We start from the raw sequence: 20,883 nt of genomic DNA, 5'->3' as shown, positions 1-20,883 counted from the left end.
AAGACGTGGTGGGTCAAGCAGGCCCATTTCTGATCAGTGCATTGATCCTGAACTCAATTGGCTTCGGTCCAAGCTAATGGCGGTAACTTTCATGTGATGCAAGCATCATTGAAGCATTGACATGCTCCTCAGAATCAATTAACAAACTGGGAGAGGAGGACATCTTTGCTAAATTAGCACATGCATGTTTTCAGATATCTTTACTTTGCTGTGACTTCAAGCCGGTCAGAGTAGAGAATCAAGCTGTAAAGAGGGGGAAACAGCCAATACAACGCAACTGTCACCCCGAATAGCTTTTACCACACGTGTGGTAAATCACACGTGATGCGTCATTACCATGAATAACCTTTACTACGAATACCTTTACAACAAATTATCGTGTAAGGGTATGCAAGGTAAGGGCTATGTGTGGTAATGGAGGTAAAGGCTATCAGCGTTGTAAGAGGAAACGGAGAGATCCTTAGGTTTCCTGTGAACGACCTGCACCGCGCCTCAGAGGAGCTGGCTCTTTGTCTTGGAGAGGGAGATAAGGGGGATTGGGCCTGGAGGTCTTGGGGGGTACTGTTTTAGGGCTTGGACAGTGGGTGGGGGGGTACAGTTTTAGGGATGGGGGATGGTTTTAGGGAGGGGGCGAGGACGGCTTTAGGGCTTGGAGCGGGGGGTACGATTTTAGGGCAGAGGGATGGTTTTTGAGCTTGGGCAAAGGCCCATGGATGGTTTTAGGGCTCAGGGCGGGGGCCATGGCGGTTTTACGGTTTGGGACAGGGGGAGGGTTTTAGGGCAGGGTGGTTTTCGGACCTGGGGTTGGGGGACGGTTTTAATGCTCAGGGCGGGAATGGGTATTTTTAGAAGGGCTGAGGGGTGGTGTCGCGCTGGGGTTCGGTTTTAGGGCTTAGGGCAGGGGCCGGGTAGTTTTTAGAAGGTCTGTGGGATGGAGAGGGGGTCGTAATGGGGTCCAGTTTTAGGGCAGGGGTTGGGTAGTTTTTAGAAGGCCTTAGTGCCGGATGGGTGGGGTCGCTCCACGGGCTATGTTTAGGACTCAGGGCAGGGGTCAGGGAAAATCTTTACCACGTATATGCCTTTAACATACATGCTTTTACAACGTAATTCATTGTAAATGCATATGTGGTAAAAAGGTTATGCATGGTAATGGCATGCTCGTTGTTTCGCATGCGTGGTAACGTCATGCAATGGAATGCGTGTTCCGTCATACAGCTGTAAAGAGGTAATGTAATTTACCCATTCACAAGCACTGGAATAGGGTGGGTCAAACAAGATTTTGAGTGCTAACATGAAAAAATAAGGCCACAACGTGACAAAAGTCTGTAGATACCATGGGTGTCCATTTCAAGCCACTGTTTCCATCTTTTGCAAACTGCACAGTAGTGAACAGAATTGTAGAGGGAATTGTTTGTTCGGAAATTGAATCATTCTTGGCAATAGATCACTAGGTGGAGAGGGTTCCGTGTTACTGTCAAGTTCTTGCATGACTTTGTTTTCTGCACAGCGAGATCCCGACCGCTGCTTTTACAATATGTGTTCATCAAGCAGGAGGAAGTATCGCACAGTGCGACTGGTGCACTCGCCAGCTGGAATGGTTTCTTAAACTTTGGCAGCGTGAGTATATCGGTCTCTGGCTTCTTGAACAGGCTTAGATGAACAATACAGTAGATCTGCAGACTGTTTTCGTGTTGCCTATATATGGAAATCGAAAAAACGAATTCATGCAAAATATAGGGCCATTAAAAATAGCTTTCAAAGATGAATGTGATAGTTTATAGGTTATTGTGTAACACACGTTAAGCAGTGAGTAGTGCCATGTATTTTTCATGATAGACTGTGTATTGCTGCTGCTCTGCAGCTGGGATATGCAAACATTGCACTACCTGAAATATCAATACTGCAAATTCTACATCATTATTGACTTCTATGGTTTTCCTTTAGTGAAAACAAAGTGCAGGGTCTATGTAAAGGGTAAGATTTACTGCACAATAGCTAGAGATAGTGTTAACATATAACATTTAGTGATGATATGGATCAGTCTGGCGCATCATCAGACAAAGGTAGGAAGGTCACAAATCTTAAGGCAAAGGAGTCAATAAATGATACAAAGCAAATGCTACTTGTGTTCTGGTTGCAGACTGAATGAGAAATTCAATGTTCTCTAAAAAGTAATTGTTCTTCACATGGCCTCCTATTTTATAACATTTCCTAGGTAGCCACACTCTCATGATATCATCATCATAGCTCATGACATTGAGAGGGATCTGGGTTTCAGCAATGGGCAAAATTGTGCACTATTAGTAAAAATGTTCTTCTTTGCTAAGCACTTTAGATTGTTTTAATCTATTTTTGCCTTTATTTGATAGTCAACAGTGATGAATCCCAAAGAGTGTTCATTTGGGGTCAGTTGCAAGCATGGCATGTATTCCTTGTCCTTCATTATGGGAGTTCTCTTTGCAGTTCTGGAATAAAAATCAAGATTATGAGTTTATTAGAGGTTGTTCTTTTTTAGATATGTGCAAAGTTGAACAATCACTGCTGTCTCAACAGTCTTCACTTTCTAGAGTCTGGTGATTGGTTTGTAATTGGATGAGACCATAGGTTTTACATAAAGCTTTTTCCAAAGTGGAAACATCACAGCATGTTGGACTTGCTGAGAGATACATCCAGATTTTATGAGGGCATTGTGGTGAGAAGTGTGAATTTTGGCCAGGAAGTTTTGATGTATTTTGTGATGCAGATTTTGAATTGAGTAGGTTTCAGTGAGTGTATAATTTTAGTTACTGCTGCATCCTAGACCAGATCAAACACATGGAATATAGTAAGAGGTGCTCTTCCGTTAGAAACAGGCTGGAGAATAATGGTGATAGAGACGGTTGCTCAGAGTGTCAATTTTGCCTTAACACATAACTATTAGTTATCACAAAGTTGCTGGGAAGTGATTTCCTTGAATGAGTGTGAAAATCACTCTTGGTTATCTGTGTCATTACTATCCCCTATCCAGCACAAATCAATCCTCCCTGATCCAACTCTCCTGTAGTGTAGATTGGCCACTAACCAGAGTCTTGAAATTCCTAATCTGATCTCATAACTCTCATAAGCTTGACTTTTTATGCCTGACAGAGCCTTAGAAAAGCAAGGTATCTCAGCCACTGATGGACATTCTCAATCCTTCAAAATAGTCTATTATCTTCCCTCCATAGATGAGTTCTGAAAACTGACAAATTCCTCACTATTCAATGTCTGTGGAACTAAAAATGACGGACGCTTAGTCTACCAAGTTACATAGCATTAATCAATCTCATGAGATTATAAGATTCAGTGAAGAATTTTATCAACTTCTCAATGAAAAACCCATCTCCTCCTTGAGCAGTATTTTTCCTGGGGATTTTAACTTGAACTTGGGTGACAGGAAAGATTCCGGTGTTTCTAAGTTGTCTATATTCATACCTAAAATGTATTTCTGCCAACTCTGTTCATCGCCCATACGCAGGAAAAGTTCCATTATGGAAGTTCTCATTATCTCAACAGAAAGGAGGCTGAAATCTGTGCATGCAACATGGGTTTTGTTGCAGGGGCTTGGTTGCCCATGGTCAGAAGCCAGGCACTGCACTAACCCTTGCTGTCATGGCCAAGGGAAGTGGACAGGAGGAGTTGGCCAATGACAGAAGTTTGGATGTAGGAATAGCAGGAGGCAAGGCCGTGTGGTCAGCCCCACTGTAGATGGCCTAAGGCTATGTGCTGCGAGTATGGGCCACCAGCAACCTGGCAGGCAACCTGTGGTGGGGTGGTTGTAGAGCCTGGCTGGAGGCCCAGGCCTGCACCAAACCTCTGTTATGCACGTCCGAAAGCGGTGGGCTGCAGGGGTTGGCTGTCTGCACTGAGTTGGGTATATGGACTGACTAGAGGCTAGTGTTTATGGCCCACCTCCCTCTTTGCATGGCCACATTTGGTGTGCGAGGTATGGTTTGTATAGCTGTTTTACAAGTACAGATTGTGCTCCTTTACTTAACTTGTACATTTCTGTTTCTTTTCAATTTGAATTCGTAACCATAACTACATGCTAACAGTGTTTTAGGTGTATTTCTCAGGATTTTCTAAACATATGTTAAGGTGTTATAATCAATGCTAACTATATTTTATTTAAGCCTTTGAGTTTTTTTTGGTGGAGAAAAAAGAAAAAACTATGTGTGTGTCTATCTATCTATCCATATATATATACACATATATACACATATATATATATATATATATATATATATTTATATATATATATATATATATATATATATATATATATATAGCAGTTGCCTGTAGATAGTTATAGATGGGACCTAGTTTCCACTGAAAAAACATTTTTTAACTTGTTTATATCTTTGGCACTGTGTGTCGAATATTCACAACAGTTTCCAAAAAAGTGTGCCCAAGAGTCTTGTTGTGCATGGAAAGTTTCAGGGTGATCCGTCAAGTGGCAACTGAGAAAAAGGGAGGGTAAAAAAAAAGTCAATTTCCCATGTTAAATCCCATATGCATTTTGAACACTGCTACAGCCCAAATCACTGGATGGAATTACACCAAATTTGGCAGAAAAATTTGCTTTTGTTCCACAGATTACGCTTTTTTGTATTTGATGTAAATGCGTTCAATATTTTTCAATTAAAGGGAAAATAATTTTTTATATCTAGGGCTGCAGATCCAGGGATATCTCCTTCTGAGATCTGATCGGCTGCCAATACTGCAAACAAGAAGTGTTGGCAGCCATTTTGGGACTGGGCTTCAGCCAAAAAAAAGAAAAGGGGGCAGGGTATGTTTACCCTGCCCCCTAACCTTGGCCCAGGGTTCTCCCTGGAACCACACCCCCCTCCCAAAGGCTAAAAAGCATTTTTTTTTATAAATAACAGAGAAATCTGGAGGATCTGCAGATTTCTTTGTGATTTAGAGGGGGACACATGGGGCCTCCCTCCTAGGACTTTTAGTAGCCCTGGGGACCACAACATTCCCGGCCAGGGCTATGATTCAAAAACATGTGGGTGGAACTGCCACCTCCCCTTGGCAATTGATGTTTAATGTATGCAGTAGGCCTGCGCGACCCCCCTGTGCCCCTGGGACCGCCACTTCCCTAGGGGGATTGATGTTTAATGTATGTGGGGCATCGCAAAGCCCCGTGTTCTGGGGACCGCCACCTCCCCAAGGCAATTGATGTTTAATGTATGCATGGGGCCCATGCGGCCACCCTCACCCCAGGGAGGGCCCACCTCCCCAGGACAATTGATGCTTAATGCCTGCAGGGGGCCCGCGTGGCCCTCCGCGCCCCGGGGACTGACATCTCACTGGGACAATCACTGTTTAATGTATGTAGGGGGGGCCTGTATGGCCACCCCAGGGACCACCACCTCCCCGAGTCAATCACTGTTTAGTGTATGCAGGGGGGGCCACGAGGCCCCCCACAGGGACTGCCACCTCTCTGGGGCAATGCATGTAATGTATGCGGGACAGCATGGTCCCCAGCGCCCTGGGGCAAGTCCAATCTAAGGAGGGGGGCTGCATGGCCACCTCTTGGAGCCATTTATGGGCTCGGGGACCGCCACCACCCAGGTTGGCTCCTACTACCTCTTGAGGTGCCCACACTCAGGAGGTAGCTCTTTGCTTTTGCTTGGTAGGAGCTGACAGTTCCCACCAAGCAGAAGCAAACAATCTGCTTTCAGCAGGTGGGAACAGACAAACTGTTCCCGCTTGCTGAAACCGGAGTTTTCATCTCTTTCCCTGCCCACTAACATGCAGGCAGGGAAAGAGATGGAAACATTGCTCCCGCACGCAGAAAGCTTCTGTTTGTAGCAGCTCCATGTGTGCTAGAGCAGTGCTGGCTGCTTCAGGAGGCAGTAGCTGGTGGGACCACGGGCGTGGAGACTCCCCCGTGGTCCCCATAAGTTTAGACTGGGAGCTCTGGGCACCCGGTAACATTGGTCGGCCCCTTGGATGGGGTCCCCAGGTCTGAAATTGGCCTAGGGAGGGGGCGTACGTTGCTCCCCCTTCCATTAATAAAATAAGTATTTGGCCCCGGGGAAGGGATAGTCCCCGGGGTCCAGGAGGGTCCTTGTGGCTTCCTTTTAAATATTATTAGAATAGCCCTGGGGAGGTCCACGCCCTCCTCATATTCCTTAAAATTTAGGCTTTGAAAGGTGGTAGTTCCTGGGGCACAGGGGGATCCCTGCAGCCCCTCATATATTTTTTTATGTTGTCCCGGGGAGGCAGTGATCCCCGGGACCTGAGAGGGCCCCCCCATGCCCTCCCGCCCCACATAGTTTGTTAAATGTAGCTCCGGGGAGGTGGTGACCCCTAGGGCTTGGGGGGAGCGTCCCCGCATATATTGTTTTTATGTTGTCCCAGCGAGGTGGTGGTCCCTGGGATCCGAGGTGGCCAACGCCCCCCCCCCCCACTACCCCACCCACATAGTTTTTAAAATGTAGCCCCAGGGAGGTGGTTGTCCCTGGGGCACCATTTGCCCCCCGTATTTTTTTTAATGTTTTATTATGTAGACCCAGAGAGGTGGGGGGCCCGTGTGTCCCCCTAAATATATATATTTAATGTTGCCCTCTTTAAGGTCCGAACCCCTTCGGCCATGCGTGGTGCAGGATTAGGATCTTAGAGGGGGTTGACCACAGGGCCTGGCCGCAGGCCAACCCCTACTGGGCACAGCAAAGGCTATGCATGGTGAGGGGTTGTGGTGGTTAGGGGGAGCTGGTCGCAGAGCCTGGCAGCTCTGCGGGTGACCTCCGCCGTGCACAGCCAAATGTCGTAGGTGACGCGGGTTGGATGGTTATGGGGGAATTGGCCACATATTTAGAGAGAGAGAGAGAGAGAGAGATGCATGCAGATGCAAATTGTGTAATAACCATAACAAGAACACAGGGAGTTAAATCGGTGAAGCGAGATAAAATTCTCAATAACAAGGTCTATTGAGCACAGCCCCAATTGTTTTCTTTGGTAAAGTGAATGGAATGCATCATGCATTAAGAATTGTGTTTTCAAGTTAGTTATGCTTGTGGTAATAATACCTTAACACTACAGTAATAAACGCGTGACTTTGTGTAAATTAGTGCCCTTGGTCTAAATAACGTGTTATTGGACCACCTTTACTTTGCCTGGTATGGCATAAAATGTGTGTGAGAGAGAAAGAGACTGGCGCTATCCAATAGTAGGCACTTGATTATTACTTACTTGTTAAATTTCCCCTGATGTAAATTAACTCCCAAAGGAATCATGTGACCTACAAGGCTACCTCACTTCAATACCTGAAGGCATAATGGCAGCCTGCCAGCTTTACCTACGGATGGGGGTTGTGAAGTCTGTCTTTTTGTGCATTTCTGTTCTTTGAGGTTTTTTAACTTAACGCAGGTGCCATACCTAAGTAAAAGAAGCAATGCAAAGTGCATGTCCCAGATTAAACACAATTATTTACAATAGGTACAATAATTTTTACCATACTATATAGGTTGAAATTCAACATTCGATTTTTCAATACAATGGTGCAAATGCTGGAAGTTCCACTTTGGCTATTCTGTATTGCCTAGGTATGAAGCAGAGATTCACGTACATTCCCCCTAGTATAGATGCATTAGAATTTTGAAGGCCAGTACCTTTTACCAGTCACCTTACAAAGCGCTGTCTAACAGTGCTGTGAAGGTTAAAGGTGTGAATTTAGACAGAAAGGTGTATGGGGATACGTCTTTCTGTAATACCTAGTTTAAGCCTGCTATTCGAGTGGGCAAGTGAGCATTGAATTGCTACTACAGAGGGTTCCAGGGTGAAGCTGGTTGAACATCAGAGGGCTGTGTGCATTTTATGAATGTGTCATCTCATCAAAGTCTGTACTCACCATGGGATTTTGGTTTGTACATTATGGCGGTCATTTTGACCGCGGCGAGCGGCGCCCGCCATGCGGTTACCGCCGAATGACTGCTCCGCGGTCAGGAGACCGTGGCGGCCATTCTGGCTTTCCCGCTGGGCCGGCGGGCGACCGCCAAAAGGCCGCCCGCCGGCCCAGCGGGAAATCCCCTTCAACGAGGATGCCGCCTCCGTCGCGATTTTCACTGTCTGCCAAGCAGACAGTGAAAATCTGTATGGGGCCCTGTTAGGGGGACCCTGCACTGCCCATGCCAGTGGCATGGGCAGTGCAGGGGCCCCCAGGGGCCCCACGACACCCGTTCCCGCCATCCTGGTTCTGGCGGTGAAAACCGCCAGAAACAGGCTGGCGGGAAGGGGGTCGGAATCCCCACGGCGGCGCTGCAAGCAGTGCCGCAATGGAGGATTCCCTGGGCCAGGGGAAAACCGGCGGGAAACCGCCGGTTCCCCTTTTCTGACCGCGGCTTTACCGCCGCGGTCAGAATAGCCCTGGAAGCACCGCCAGCCTGTTGGCGGTGCTTCCGCTGCCCTCCGCCCTGGCGTTCAGAGACCGCCAGGGTTGGAATGAGGGCCTATGTCTTGAGTAATATACATTGGTGGACTGGCAATCAGTGGAAAACACATAATGGCCCCTTTCACAATTCCGAGCATAGATGAGTTTTATATACCAAGATTCTTCATTGCCTTACTTGAAAGTGGTCTGCACCTGAATTGTTCACCACTGAGGAGGGGTTTTGGCTTGTCTCCACTGAGTCTTAAAGGTTCTGCTGCATTCTAAATGAGGTGGCTGTCAGTAATGTCTGAAATGCAAATACCAGGGAGAGCAGTAAGCATTAATCCAAAAAGTGCTGAATCTTTCAGGAGGTGAAAAATATTGGGTAGATAAAATCTATGAACCTTTTGGAGAAAACCTTGGCGTCTTGACAACACAAACCCTCACAGCTCATGACGCCACACATGCTGTATGTAGGTGGGGCAAGACAGCCAGTGTGTTAAGGTTCCATTGTAAAGCGTACTACGTGCTTCTGGACATAGACCTAGGGTCAGATGTAGCAAAGGTTTTTACCCATTTTGTGTCTATGGGAAAATGTGTTCGTACATATGGCCCTTAGTCAACCAGTTGGCATTCTGTGTTTAGTAGGCCCCAGAACATTAATAATAACTTCACACCACACTTCTTTCCTTTCTAAGGGCTGTCAATAACTGGTGATACTATTGTTTAATTTACTTTATTGTGATTTATATGCATGAAGCGGACAGCATGTGATTGGAGAGATGCTCACTTCTGTGTGTGCCTCGCGTGCAGGTTGCGACAGGAGAATGAGATGGTGGATTCAGCGCCTCAGTGGGAAGCTGTCCTGAGGCGACAAAAAGAGAAGAACCAGGCTGATCCCAACTTCAGGAGGTCCAGGCACAGATCCCGGTCGTAAGTATACTACCCCTATTATTGTACAGTAACGCACCTAGCATCTTATTTACAGTAGATATCAGGGCCCATACTTATACTTTTTTTCGCACCGCATTTGCCCCATTTTTTGACGCAAAAGCGGCGCAAACTAACAAAACACAATTGTATTTTGTAAGTTTGCGCTGCTTTTGCTTCAAAAAGCGGCGCAAATGCGGCGCTAAAAAAGTATAAATATGGGCCCAAGTATATTTTCCATGCGACTTGAAGTTGAAAGCATAGCAGTTAAATGTAAGCCCGTAAGCTCCGAGGGGCCATTTAGGGCGGGCTGTGCACCTGCTGTAAGTTTACCTTTCATCTCAAATAGGTGCAGCAGGTCTGTTGACTCTTCATTTTAATGTTGTGGGGGACCATTCTTAAAAGCACAGTTGTGAGGCCGGAACTGATTAGAAGGGCCTTGAGTGCAGCCACTTCCTGCCGGGTTAGACTAAATGCTGTCGTGGCTGGAAGAATGAAGGGACATCCCCATCTGTGAGGGCATCGAAAGGGCACTGATTATTTCTTAGGTAAAAGTAGGGTAGTGCTATCACGTGGGCTTCAACTTGTGAGCTATTTTGTTGCCTTGTCAAATGAACATATTGAAGCACTGTAACACTTTTTGACCGGAAGGAAGTGTTTAGGGCCAAAGAAGCCCCTAGCCATGCGATGTACCAGCATGAATAAGTGATAGAAAATACAGGGTGGCGCACACTCTCGGCACAGCGCTACATGTGCTGCTTAGGATATGGCTCTCTTGAGCAGTACTTAGATTCGAGGTAATCATCTGTGGAGCACAAGAGAGGGCATTATTTCTAATAATGAACAATTCTGACTGTTTTACTACCTACCTTGTATTTCATATTTTGTGCACGGACTTTATTTTTATGGTAAGGAAGGTAATTAGACAACCACCTTACACGGATCCTTCTCCTAGTAACGCTAAGCAGCATGCAAAATACTTCTTTGACGGCAGCACATTCTCATGGCATCAAAATCGATTATCACATTGTGTAATGTGGTGGGAGCACAACCACCCACCTCTCACCTGACTCTTGAATAGAGGCAAGTGCATTACTATTTCCCTATTGCTGGAACTCTGCTCTAGTGTCTAAATCAGGGGTCTCCAACCAGTAGCTCGGGAGCCACCGGTTGCTCGCCAGTTCCTTGGAAGTAGCTCATTAAAGCCCATCCTAGTAGGTCAAAGCAACGGTCTGGGCACAGTGAAGGACATAGTGATTCACATCCTTATAGTGCCAGCCAGACAAACCAATGTCAGGGTTCTACATTAACATAAACACACACTATGACAGTCCGTTGCAGTCGGATGGTCTGCAGTGTGATCACATGTTTTCCCTCGAAGAGTATCATCAATAGAGATTGGTCAATTTGTGTACCTCATTCTGTCAACCACAGTGTGTAAATTAACACTCAACCATGCAAGAATGGTAGAAGGAGCAAGAAGAGATTTGCTTTACTGGGGGGCTGCAGGGAGTGATCATTATTGTTAATCCAATATAGGAAGGTCACTACTAGAATCTTATTGGACGAGGTCATCTTTAGAAGTATGCGAAATCTGCTTTATTTGCTTTCGTACGTAAAAGTTAAAAAATTAGTGAAGTCTAAATCCATTGTTTAGCTGTATATTTTAGTGCTATATTTTAGTGAAAATGTGTCCACTTGTTGATTTTTGATAGTAGGATAGAGTTTTCACAAAAAATCAGAAAAAACAGCTGCCTAAAACAGGTGCTTGAATCTCTTTGTTTCCATTTATCCAGCACTCCAGTGCAAGGTAATTACATGAAGTGCCATAATGCTATCATTTTTAGTGCTATGAAAGGTGTAGCCCACAATTGTGCTGGTGTAATTTAAATTTCACTCAGGCCTAGTCCTATTGCAACAATGATACTATTAATGAGTAGCTCAGGGTGATAGTCATTTACCAAAAGTAGCTCCCGTCATAGAAAAGGTTGGAGACCCTTTGTCTAAATCAAATTTCATGCGCGATAAAAAAAAAACGAGGGATGATGCTTTCAGGTTAAGGTGACTTTTAATTGATTGGTTTTGTGTTATAAATGTCTACTGCTTGCGGGCTCCTGCCATCTAGTGGTGCATTGCAGAATAACGTTAACACTTTTTACACAGCAACAAGACGGTGGGTAGAAACAACCTAGTCCTCTCACTCCTCTGGACCACACCTTCTCCTCATCTAAGCACGTAGATAGATAGGGTAATGAAACTTAAACCATTGTTGGAAAACGCTCCGTCTTCTTGTATGAGGATTTTTTTCCAAACATTGGCTACCGATATCTTGGAAAAGCAGATTGTTGGTGCTACGCAGGACATCAAAATGCACCAATCACCCAGTAAATAAATCACCACATAAATGCATAAAGCTTCCAAGAGAGAGCAGACACCATGCTGATTTTGTGGGATCATCAGCGCTGAGAAGAAACAAACAGCAGCGACTCCCCTGGATGAGGATGCTGAAACCCAGCACTCATATTGTTCGTTGTTCTGCTCCATTTCACTCTTGTTCTTATTTCCGAATATATGTTCTTTTAGAATTTCTGAAATGTTGGGAGTCTCGGTTGGGAGCGCTGCTAAAAAAATGTAGTGTAGCTTGTGCCTGTCGCCTCTCCTCACGGGTGGGAATCTGTTTTGACAAAATGTTGTTTTGCGATTCAGTGTCAGAAGCCTTGAAGCCTTCAATCATACATTCAGCCCCTTTGCAAGTAAGCGTTGCATCTTTCACCCACGTTTCGTCTTTAGCATGGAGGTTGAAGTAAAACAAATATGACTGATACTGATAAAGCATCCATTAGAGGACAACTCTCCTGAACATAGGTTAATGTTGTCCACAGTTCAGTTTGCTATAAAAGCTTTGTTGCTGATAACTGCTGATGTGACTGACGCTAGCAGTGAAAACAGGAGACTTGTCTGTGATTCTTTACATTTTACACTTATAGCTTATTGTGAGGCAGAGGAGAAGGTAGATAATTACAATAAAACTGTTGTGAATTCTTGGAAGGTGTTGATCCACAGACTGCTCAGAAGGTGTGCAGGGTAAATCGTCTTTTGGTCATGAGACTTTCCAATCTCAGCTATTGCTTCCTTAAACCACGAGGGCTACAGAGGTTTTATGCAGCAGAGGTGATGCAGACTGCAGTTTGCCTCCTGGACTTTGTAAGAGCTTCTTGATCGAGGCACTTGGGTACCAATAGTTCCTAAGATAGATGTTTCACTGAATCAATGAAAGATAAATGCTTAACAGCAGCATCAATTAGATCTGCCTCCCTCTAGATGTAAACATATATAAATATCTCACGTTTGACCCATAATATGCTCAAATTAAAGACTGCATTCAGAGGTTTCACAAAAATCCATTTGGTGCTCTCAACACATATAGGGCAGCCAGGTTTACGTAAACATTGTCTGGGCAAATGGCTTGTGAGAAAAATTCAACATGCCACAGAAGACATTTATGTCACCTAACTAGTTAGGATTGAAGATAAATGTAGCAAAACTCGGCTTCGTTGTGCTACCGCATATCTAAATTATTTGGGCATTTACCAGTCTCACTTCCCCTTCCCCACAGACATTCACGCAGATGAATGAACCGCTTCAGATATCATCATGCGTGACAGTGGGACCATTGAAAGCCTTGTCAGACTTGACGAATTTATACTCATACCTGCTGCCTTCACCGGGATGTGGATGCAGCCACTGCACGATGTCTATAGTGGCCAGTGGGCACCGTGACAATGATGCTTGTGCCTTTGAAGACAGCCTGCACAGAGCAGGGGACTCATGGAGTGACAATGCTGTGCATAAACCAGCAAGAACGCCCATCAATTGCACGAGCTGTGTGTGCCTCTGACATACAAAGGGTGTATTCTATTAAGATTGTCATCAGTGGACATTAAGCAGAAGGTGCACAGGTTTAGAAATCCATAAAAGCAAATAGCTTGTGTATACTGGCAATTCACAAATGGGTTCTGTGGGTGAAAAGTACCTTCCAGAAGACAAAGTGACAGATGCCTATGTTGCGGTCTTCAACATGTGGTGAAAGAGGTGATGTAACAATGGATAACACCATACGTAGACATAGTTGCAATGAAATGAAACACAAGAAGACAATGCCTTGCAGTCAGAGTTACAGAACGGTGATAACTTTGGACCACATTTTGACTGGGTAGTTGAGGCACATTTGGAAATGCAACCCTCGCTTCTAGTGCTGGTACTGCTATCCAGAAGATGAAAACAGTGAATATATTGATTATTCGCTCTGCTCAAATATGGGCCAGAAAAATAGATTTCTGGCCTCATTCATGTTCCCGATGTAGCCATTCATAAAATTAAAGCCAGCAACAAGCCAGTTGCTCAAAGAAAGCAAAATAATTATCACTTGGCTCCTGAATCATATAATTTGAGTATCATGAACTTCTAGAAGGTTTTATGGCGAGTTTGACTGATGCTAAAAGGGTTTTCACTAGGAAAGCCGATTGTGTTAAAGTGATACGGTTCTGTCTGCCAAATGTAAAAAGAGGTGGTTCGTCGTAAGTGTGACATGTGACTAATATTTCTTGCTTACTTCATTTGTCACTCTTGAGACTCTCATAACTGTTGATTACAGAATCCCTGGCAACTGTGATTCTCAGTGTTAGAAAACTACATTTATTATTTATGATCCCAATACAGTCACGTCTCAAGAGGTTTTTGGACCATCACTCTCTGTCCGTGTTTTTATAGTCGCCTGAGTCAACAGTATAGAGTCTATAATATGATGATACTCAGTACCTCAAGGAACTTACTATAAATAAATAAAACATATATATTAATGAGCTACAGGACCTGGATAACTGAATGAGTGTAGTTTATGATGTGTGCAGTTGCTTTGACTGAAGGCATGTAGCTGGCGTGTTTATGTTTTCTAGCATTTCTAATGCATTTATTGCTGGAAGTGAGCTGTTGATGAATGAAAGGAAAGCATGCATTTTGACCATGCTTAAATGCACATTACACAGTAATGCAAAGGAGCACCCTGTCTTGCCCTTCTCCGTGAATGTCGTCTCTGCTGGTACTGTAGAGTGGGCTTCTTACACGTAGAGCACAATTTCTGCTAGGACATCTTTCTCGTTCATTTCTAGCGACAGGGTAAATATGGTGCCATTGTTGTTTAGCCCCTAAAAAGGAACACTGATTGTCCTTTCCCTCAGTCAGAACAGGTAAATGTGTTTTATGGCTTCACTCCTGCATCACAGTCTGTCAGGCTTAAGTAGCCCTTACTCTCTTGTCGGTCCTGCATCCCACCGTGGACTGTGTATGTTCGGAAGAGGGGCTTCACGCCTGCACAGCCACCAGTCCCCAGAAGCCCAGACTCGAGGGCAAACACGTGTATTTTACCAAGCTTCACCCTACCACCATTCATACTGGTCACATGGCTTACTTTGGGTTTAATAGCTCATTTTTCTTTCTGGCCTTCCATTGCATTATTCAGTCACAATCACAGGTTTTTAGTAAGCCACAGCATCATGCTGCAGTGTGTCATGGTCAGTGTAACTATTCAGTCTGTAATCAATGTTTTCATGTGTAGCTTCATTGCAGAACCTAATGCATGTTTCACTCTGGGCATATCGGGCCTCTGTAGCAGTGCTGGTTAGTAGTCTGTAAATAATTGATATATTCGTACCTGCTCCTACAGCAGCCTTTACTACAAAGCAACATCTGCCGAGGTGTGACGCCATCCCCTCAGGCAGACAAGCAGAGATTCACTTCTCTCTCAACGGGCCCTGACTGGTGTTATTTATTTACAAAAAACTCTTTGGTTAATAGTGAGCATTTTAAACGGATCTTCTTGGGTTTTCAGTGAGTTGTTACGAGGCTGGATCGTCCTACCTCGTACCCAGTGCTTAATTGGAGTCGGTGGTCGCCGGTTGGGGACACGGTCACTCATTTTTGGTGACCAGCACTTATTTTTCCTCATCAGACATTTCTCAAGAGGAACTAGAGGGAAAACACACAAAGAGGAAAGAAGGACTAGGATAAAAACGAAAAACCGTCACAAAAAGGGATAGCACAAACCTGTAAGAGTGAGATAAAGGGGTTAGGGCGTGTCTGGTAGTGGATTCAAGAGGCATGAGGTGGAATCAATTCTACACAGACAATTACTAGGACCGGCCATGAGCTTCTGAGCAGAGCTTTGGGCGCCTGGCACTCATTCTTTAACAAACTAAGCCCTGCTCATACCACTGGATGCAGCACAGTTTGTTTCACATTTATTTTATTTTATAATGTTTGCAACTCTGCATGTGTTTCTATCAAATTAGAGTACTATTGCGCTGCAAAATCCAGTCGTATGTCTGTGCCTGTCTGCGCCTTTTTAGAGGGAACATATACATAAGGGTACTTCCCAGAGGCTCAGAATGTGTTTGTCCTTAAAATGAGCGGTTGTGTGGCAATGCTCGAGTGAGACTTGTACATTAAATGCACTTTGTGAACTAGCTTCAATTTTGCCAAGAGTAAAACAGTTTTCATCTACTTAAACGAACACCCAAGGCCCTATGGTATTTCTCCACGTAAAATATGGTAGATTGTTTCAATCTTTTTAGAGTTTAGGAATATATATCGAAACATATTTCTACTTTCCTTCACTTGAGTTCACCTGCCGCCCAAATTCACACTAAAGTGTGCCAGGAGCAAAGTGTTTACCAAGGTTATACATGAAACAGCGACAAAAGGTGCAGCTGTTTCCCGAGAAATTCCGCCTCAGATCAGCCGACTGCGTTTCCGCCTACAGCGCATGCGCACACTATGTCAGCTTCACCGAGGTACCTCAACTGTGTCGTAAAGAACTGAGGCATTGACTTCAACAGTCTTGCGTCCATTTTCTTGCGATAATGGCATTACTCCTAGTCCTACTCCCTCGCCTTCCTTTAAACCAATGAGGCTTCCTGCCTCCCACTAGACCCTCCCTTCCCCTTTTAAACCCCCCCCCCACCCATACCCCCTCCTGTACAAAAACCAAGCCCAAGCAGCAACTCAGACAGTCCGTACCGGGAGGGCGGGAGGGAACGGAAAGGAAGGCGAGGGAGTAGGACTAGGAGTAATGCCATTATCGCAAGAAAATGGACGCATTACCTCCCGTCCCTCCCTCGCCTTCCTTTAAACCAATGAGACATAGCAAGAAACACACAGGAGACAGACACTGAGTTGCAAGAAGTATATTATCATGCACAAAGGCCACCAAAACCCCACCCCTATTACTCCATAGAGGACAAGACCCGGCGACCCAATACCGACTCCAAACTACCCAAGTCCGACAGCCCATAATGCCGAACAAACGTCAAAGGAGAGGCCCCAAGAGGAGGACCTGCAAATCTCCACCACTGAAGTACCATGAAGCACTGCCACCCTAGCCGCCATACCCCTGGTAGAACGACCCGAACCCCTTGATGAGGAACAACCCCTTTCAAGGAAAAAGCCAACAGAATCAATGATCTCACCCACTGACTCAAGGAAGCCGAGGAAGGCATCTCCTTTACGGGCCGGCCCGAAATTTACAAAAAGCGAATCACCCTTACGGAAAGGAGCCACCACACGCAGGTACTCCAACAAAGCCCAGCGTACATCCAACGAATGCAAACGAACCTCCTCCACCGAAGCGGGATTCGGACAAAAGGAAGGAAGGATGACCTCCAGGCGAGCATGAAAAGAAGAATTGACTGTCGGGAAAAAAGAAGGTACCGGAACCAGAACCACCCGATCCTGAAAAACTGTACAAAAAGGAAAGGAACAGGCCAAGGCCCCCAATTCCCCTAAACGGCGAGCCGAAGCAAAGGCCACCAAAAAGAACGTCTTTAAGGAAAGATGTCGTAAATCACAGACCCCCAGAGGTTCAAAAGGTGAATCCGTTAAAACATCCAACACCAAAGAAAGATCCCATGAAGGAAAAGAACGTACAGGGCGAGGAAACAAAATAAGAAGCCCCTGAAAAAATCTCGGCATCAAACGACCCTCATCCGGAAGATTACGCCACGGACCTCTAAATGCCTGAATAGCCGTCCACTGAACCCTCAGAGACGCCCCTGACAACCCCAACTGTGTACCGTCCTGCAAGACCTGCATCACATCAAAGAGAGACGCGCCAGTAGGATCCAATACATGCCTCATGCACCAAGAAGAAAAAACCTTCCACTGCCTACCCTAAGAAAGTAAAGTGGAACGCCGCCTGGGAACCAGCAAAGTAGAACTCAAAGCCACTGGTACGCCCAGACCCGTCAAACCTCTGCGTTCAACATCCCGGCCGTCAAGTGTAACCTCCTCAATGACCCCCTCGAGAGACAGGGAAACTCCAGGGGTGACGGACACAGAGGAAGAGGCCACATCCGCCCGGAAGCCCTCAGCCGCAGCAATGGGAACCAATTCGCCCGAGGCCAATGGGGAGCAATCAGGATAACCCAGTCCCCCAGAAGCCGCACCCTTAACAGAAAAGACCTGAGAAGCTGAAACGGCGGTAACGCACAAAAAAGGCCCCTCGGCCAAGGACACGACATCCCGTCCCCCTCCCAGGCTCGGGGACACCGGAACCCGGAGCAGAAGTGACCGAGCTTCGCGTTTTCCGCGGACGTGAACACATCCAGCACTGGAAGACCCCAGAGCCGAACCAGATGAAGAAAGAGTGATCTCCGGAGGGAGAAAAGTTGAGAAGAAGGAATCACCCTGCTCAGCAGATCCGCCCGCACATTGACCACCCCCCGAATGTATGAAGCCCTGAGAGAAGGAACCCACTCCTGAGCCCCCACAAAAACTTCCTGTCCAAACCGAACAAAGCCCTTGACCGGGTCCCCCCTTGTCGGATGACATAAGCCTTGGCCACTAAGTCGTCCGCACAAGCACCGCAGTTCCACCAAATGACCTTGCAGCTGCAATCATAGAAGAGTACGAGGGGCAGTCTGTACCACAACCATCCTCACCATGGACCGGAGCACCACTAACCTCTTCTCTGACACTGTCACCAAGCCAAGAAGAGCCCGAAACCGAGACCCTAGAAAAACCAGAACCTGGGATGGGACTAAATCTGATATCCCCCAGTTGATTAAAAACCCGTGGTTCTGCAGGACACCAGAACTTGGGCCACCTGCCTCGATAATAGGGCCCGCAAGGGTGCATGGATCAAAAAGTCGTCCAGATATGGATGAATAAACACCCCTTCTGAATGTAGCAAAGCCACCAGGGGGGCCAGCACCTTCGTAAAAATCCGAGGAGAAGACATGAGGCCGAACGGCAGTACACAAAACTGATAGTGCTCCTGAACCACAGCAAACTACAGGAACCTCCGCGAAGACCTAGCCACAGGCACGTGCAGGGAAGCATCCTGCAGAACCAGTGACACCAGAAAGTCCCCTTGACTGACCAAGGGAAAAACATTCAGAATAGACAGCATGCGGAAATGCACCGTCCTGATCCAAGCATTCACTTCCTTCAGATTGAGCACAGGCCGAAACCCCCCTGATACTTTCTGACCTAGAAATAAGACCGAATAAGTGCCTTGACCCCTTTCTTCCAGCGGGACGCGGGAAACGCCCCCTTGACCAGCAAGTCCCGGACTCCATCCAACAATGCCTTTCACCGCAACCCTCCTGCAGGTAGAGGAGTGGGACGTACCCCCGAATCTGGAGGCATCACCACAAAATCGATGACGTAACCATTGGCCACAATGTCCAGCACCCAACGATCGCTGACACTCTCCATCCAAGTCGAAAGAAAGTGACACAGCCTTCCCCCAACCAGCCCTATGCCAGGCCCACAGTGAATGTCAGGACCCCTTCGTGAACCTACCCCGGCTCGAAGGCGCCGCCATCCTAGGGGAAAAACGCGGCCGAAAACGCTGTTTCCTAAAAAAAAAAGGATTTGGCCTCCATCTTAGGAGAAGAACGGGAATGCTTCTTCCAAACATGTGTTTTGACCAGCCGTGGCGGGATACGAACCCTTGTCCTGGGGAGCTTCCAGCACCAGAGGCAGATGACACTGCCGCTGAGCTATTGCTCCTTGCTTATAAGGCAAAGCATGCTTCCGTTCCTTAGAAGCTTTGTAAAGCATGGAAGGTAAGTGAACCCCAAACAAGCTATGACCCTCAAAAGGTAGTCTCAGCCAGGCAGACTACCCCCCCGGGACGGCCTTCCAGGCTCGTAACCAGAGGGACCTCCGGGCCCCAATCAAAGCACCAGACGCCAGAGCCAAAGCACGGACCACATCTGAAGACACATCTGCCAACAACCTGGCCTGCTGCTCCATACCAGCCAGGAGCTCCGAACACTCTGCCCCATCCTGAACAGCCACTGCCAGTTCATCCAAGTCCTGCACCAACGACTGGGCCGCATAAGCAGAATAAATACCTGCCCTCAGAGCCAGATTCTCAGCCGCAAAAGCCCTCTTAAGCCCTGAGTCCACCTTACGGGCCGTGGCATCAGTAGGCACACAATCCTCCGGATTGAAAGCTGTTTTGCCTATCAGGGTAGCCAAACGTGAATCCAGGAGGACCGAGGGAGGCCATACCTCCTCACCCTCAAGTAAATAAAGTATCTGAATGAACCGTGGAACCTGAGCCTAATCCACATCCATCCATTCTCGAAACACCATATCCTTCACAGGTCCCTGAAAAGGCATGGCACATTTAGAAGGCGTCTGATAGTGTGGAAATAAGTGAGAGTCAGAGTAGGTAGGTCGAAACACAGGAAACCCCAAATAGTCTACATGTGCCATCACATCCCACAACTCCTCCCCGGAGACATATTCACCCCCAGAGGACGTAGATGGAGTAACCCCTTCCTCGCTCTCTGAGGAGGACTTCTCTGTAAGTGCAGGAGTATGGGTAGCCCTAGCCCCACTAGGCCTGGCCATCCCCGCTCGAAGAGCTCCGGAAACAGCCACCTCGAACATCTCCTGTACCTTCCCCTGGACATGAGGGGTGCAGCACCACCACCCTTAACCTGGGGGCTCCCAGGGGTGGAAACGCCATCAGCACCATCCTCCTCTGAGGAGGAAGAAGAAACAATCCTCTGGTTTTTAGCTGAAGCTGTAGGCATGATCACATCCCCAGAACACACTGCCACCAACCCAAAAAACACCCCCAAATATACAGGGCCCAGGAACAATCTCCCATAAATCAATCCACACAAAGGTCAAAACAAGAATTTCAGTCAAAATGCGGGCAGAAACGCCCATCCTTCCCGCACAGAAACCAAAAAACGCTCTTCGGCATCACTCTGCGGCTCCGCGGCGAAGAAAAACCGGAACTTAACGCCCCAGCCACCAAGAGCCGGCTGACCCCGTCAGCCGCCTCCCAGGACGCGTCTTACGAGCAGCCCCGCCAGCTCAGAAAAGACGCGCCCGGCAGAAGCACACCTCGCGGAGCTCTGCGTCCCGAGGAGTGCATCCAACGATGTCCCCCAGGCCTCCCCCAGGCCCCGCCGTGAAGGTAAGTGAAAGGGAAAGTCTAGCGTGGGCTAGTCAAAAAGAACAGGAGGGGGTATGGG

General features: G+C 46.8%; 1 protein-coding gene across 2 annotated transcripts in view; it reads left to right on the top strand.

The window, feature by feature from the left end:
* The window catches only part of EPB41L4A (erythrocyte membrane protein band 4.1 like 4A), a 624,815-nt gene that overhangs the window by 562,021 nt on the left and 41,911 nt on the right, over positions 1-20,883 (top strand). For both annotated transcript variants that reach the window (XM_069226476.1, XM_069226475.1), the window contains one exon: positions 9,212-9,331. In XM_069226476.1, coding sequence (XP_069082577.1) covers positions 9,212-9,331 — 120 coding nt within the window. The remainder of the gene's footprint in view (positions 1-9,211; positions 9,332-20,883) is intronic.

Source organism: Pleurodeles waltl, chromosome 1_1, assembly GCF_031143425.1.
Source record: "Pleurodeles waltl isolate 20211129_DDA chromosome 1_1, aPleWal1.hap1.20221129, whole genome shotgun sequence".
Classification (NCBI taxonomy): domain Eukaryota; kingdom Metazoa; phylum Chordata; class Amphibia; order Caudata; family Salamandridae; genus Pleurodeles; species Pleurodeles waltl.
The sequence above is the reverse complement of the archived record's forward strand: the minus strand, read 5'-3'. Positions and strand labels throughout refer to the sequence as shown.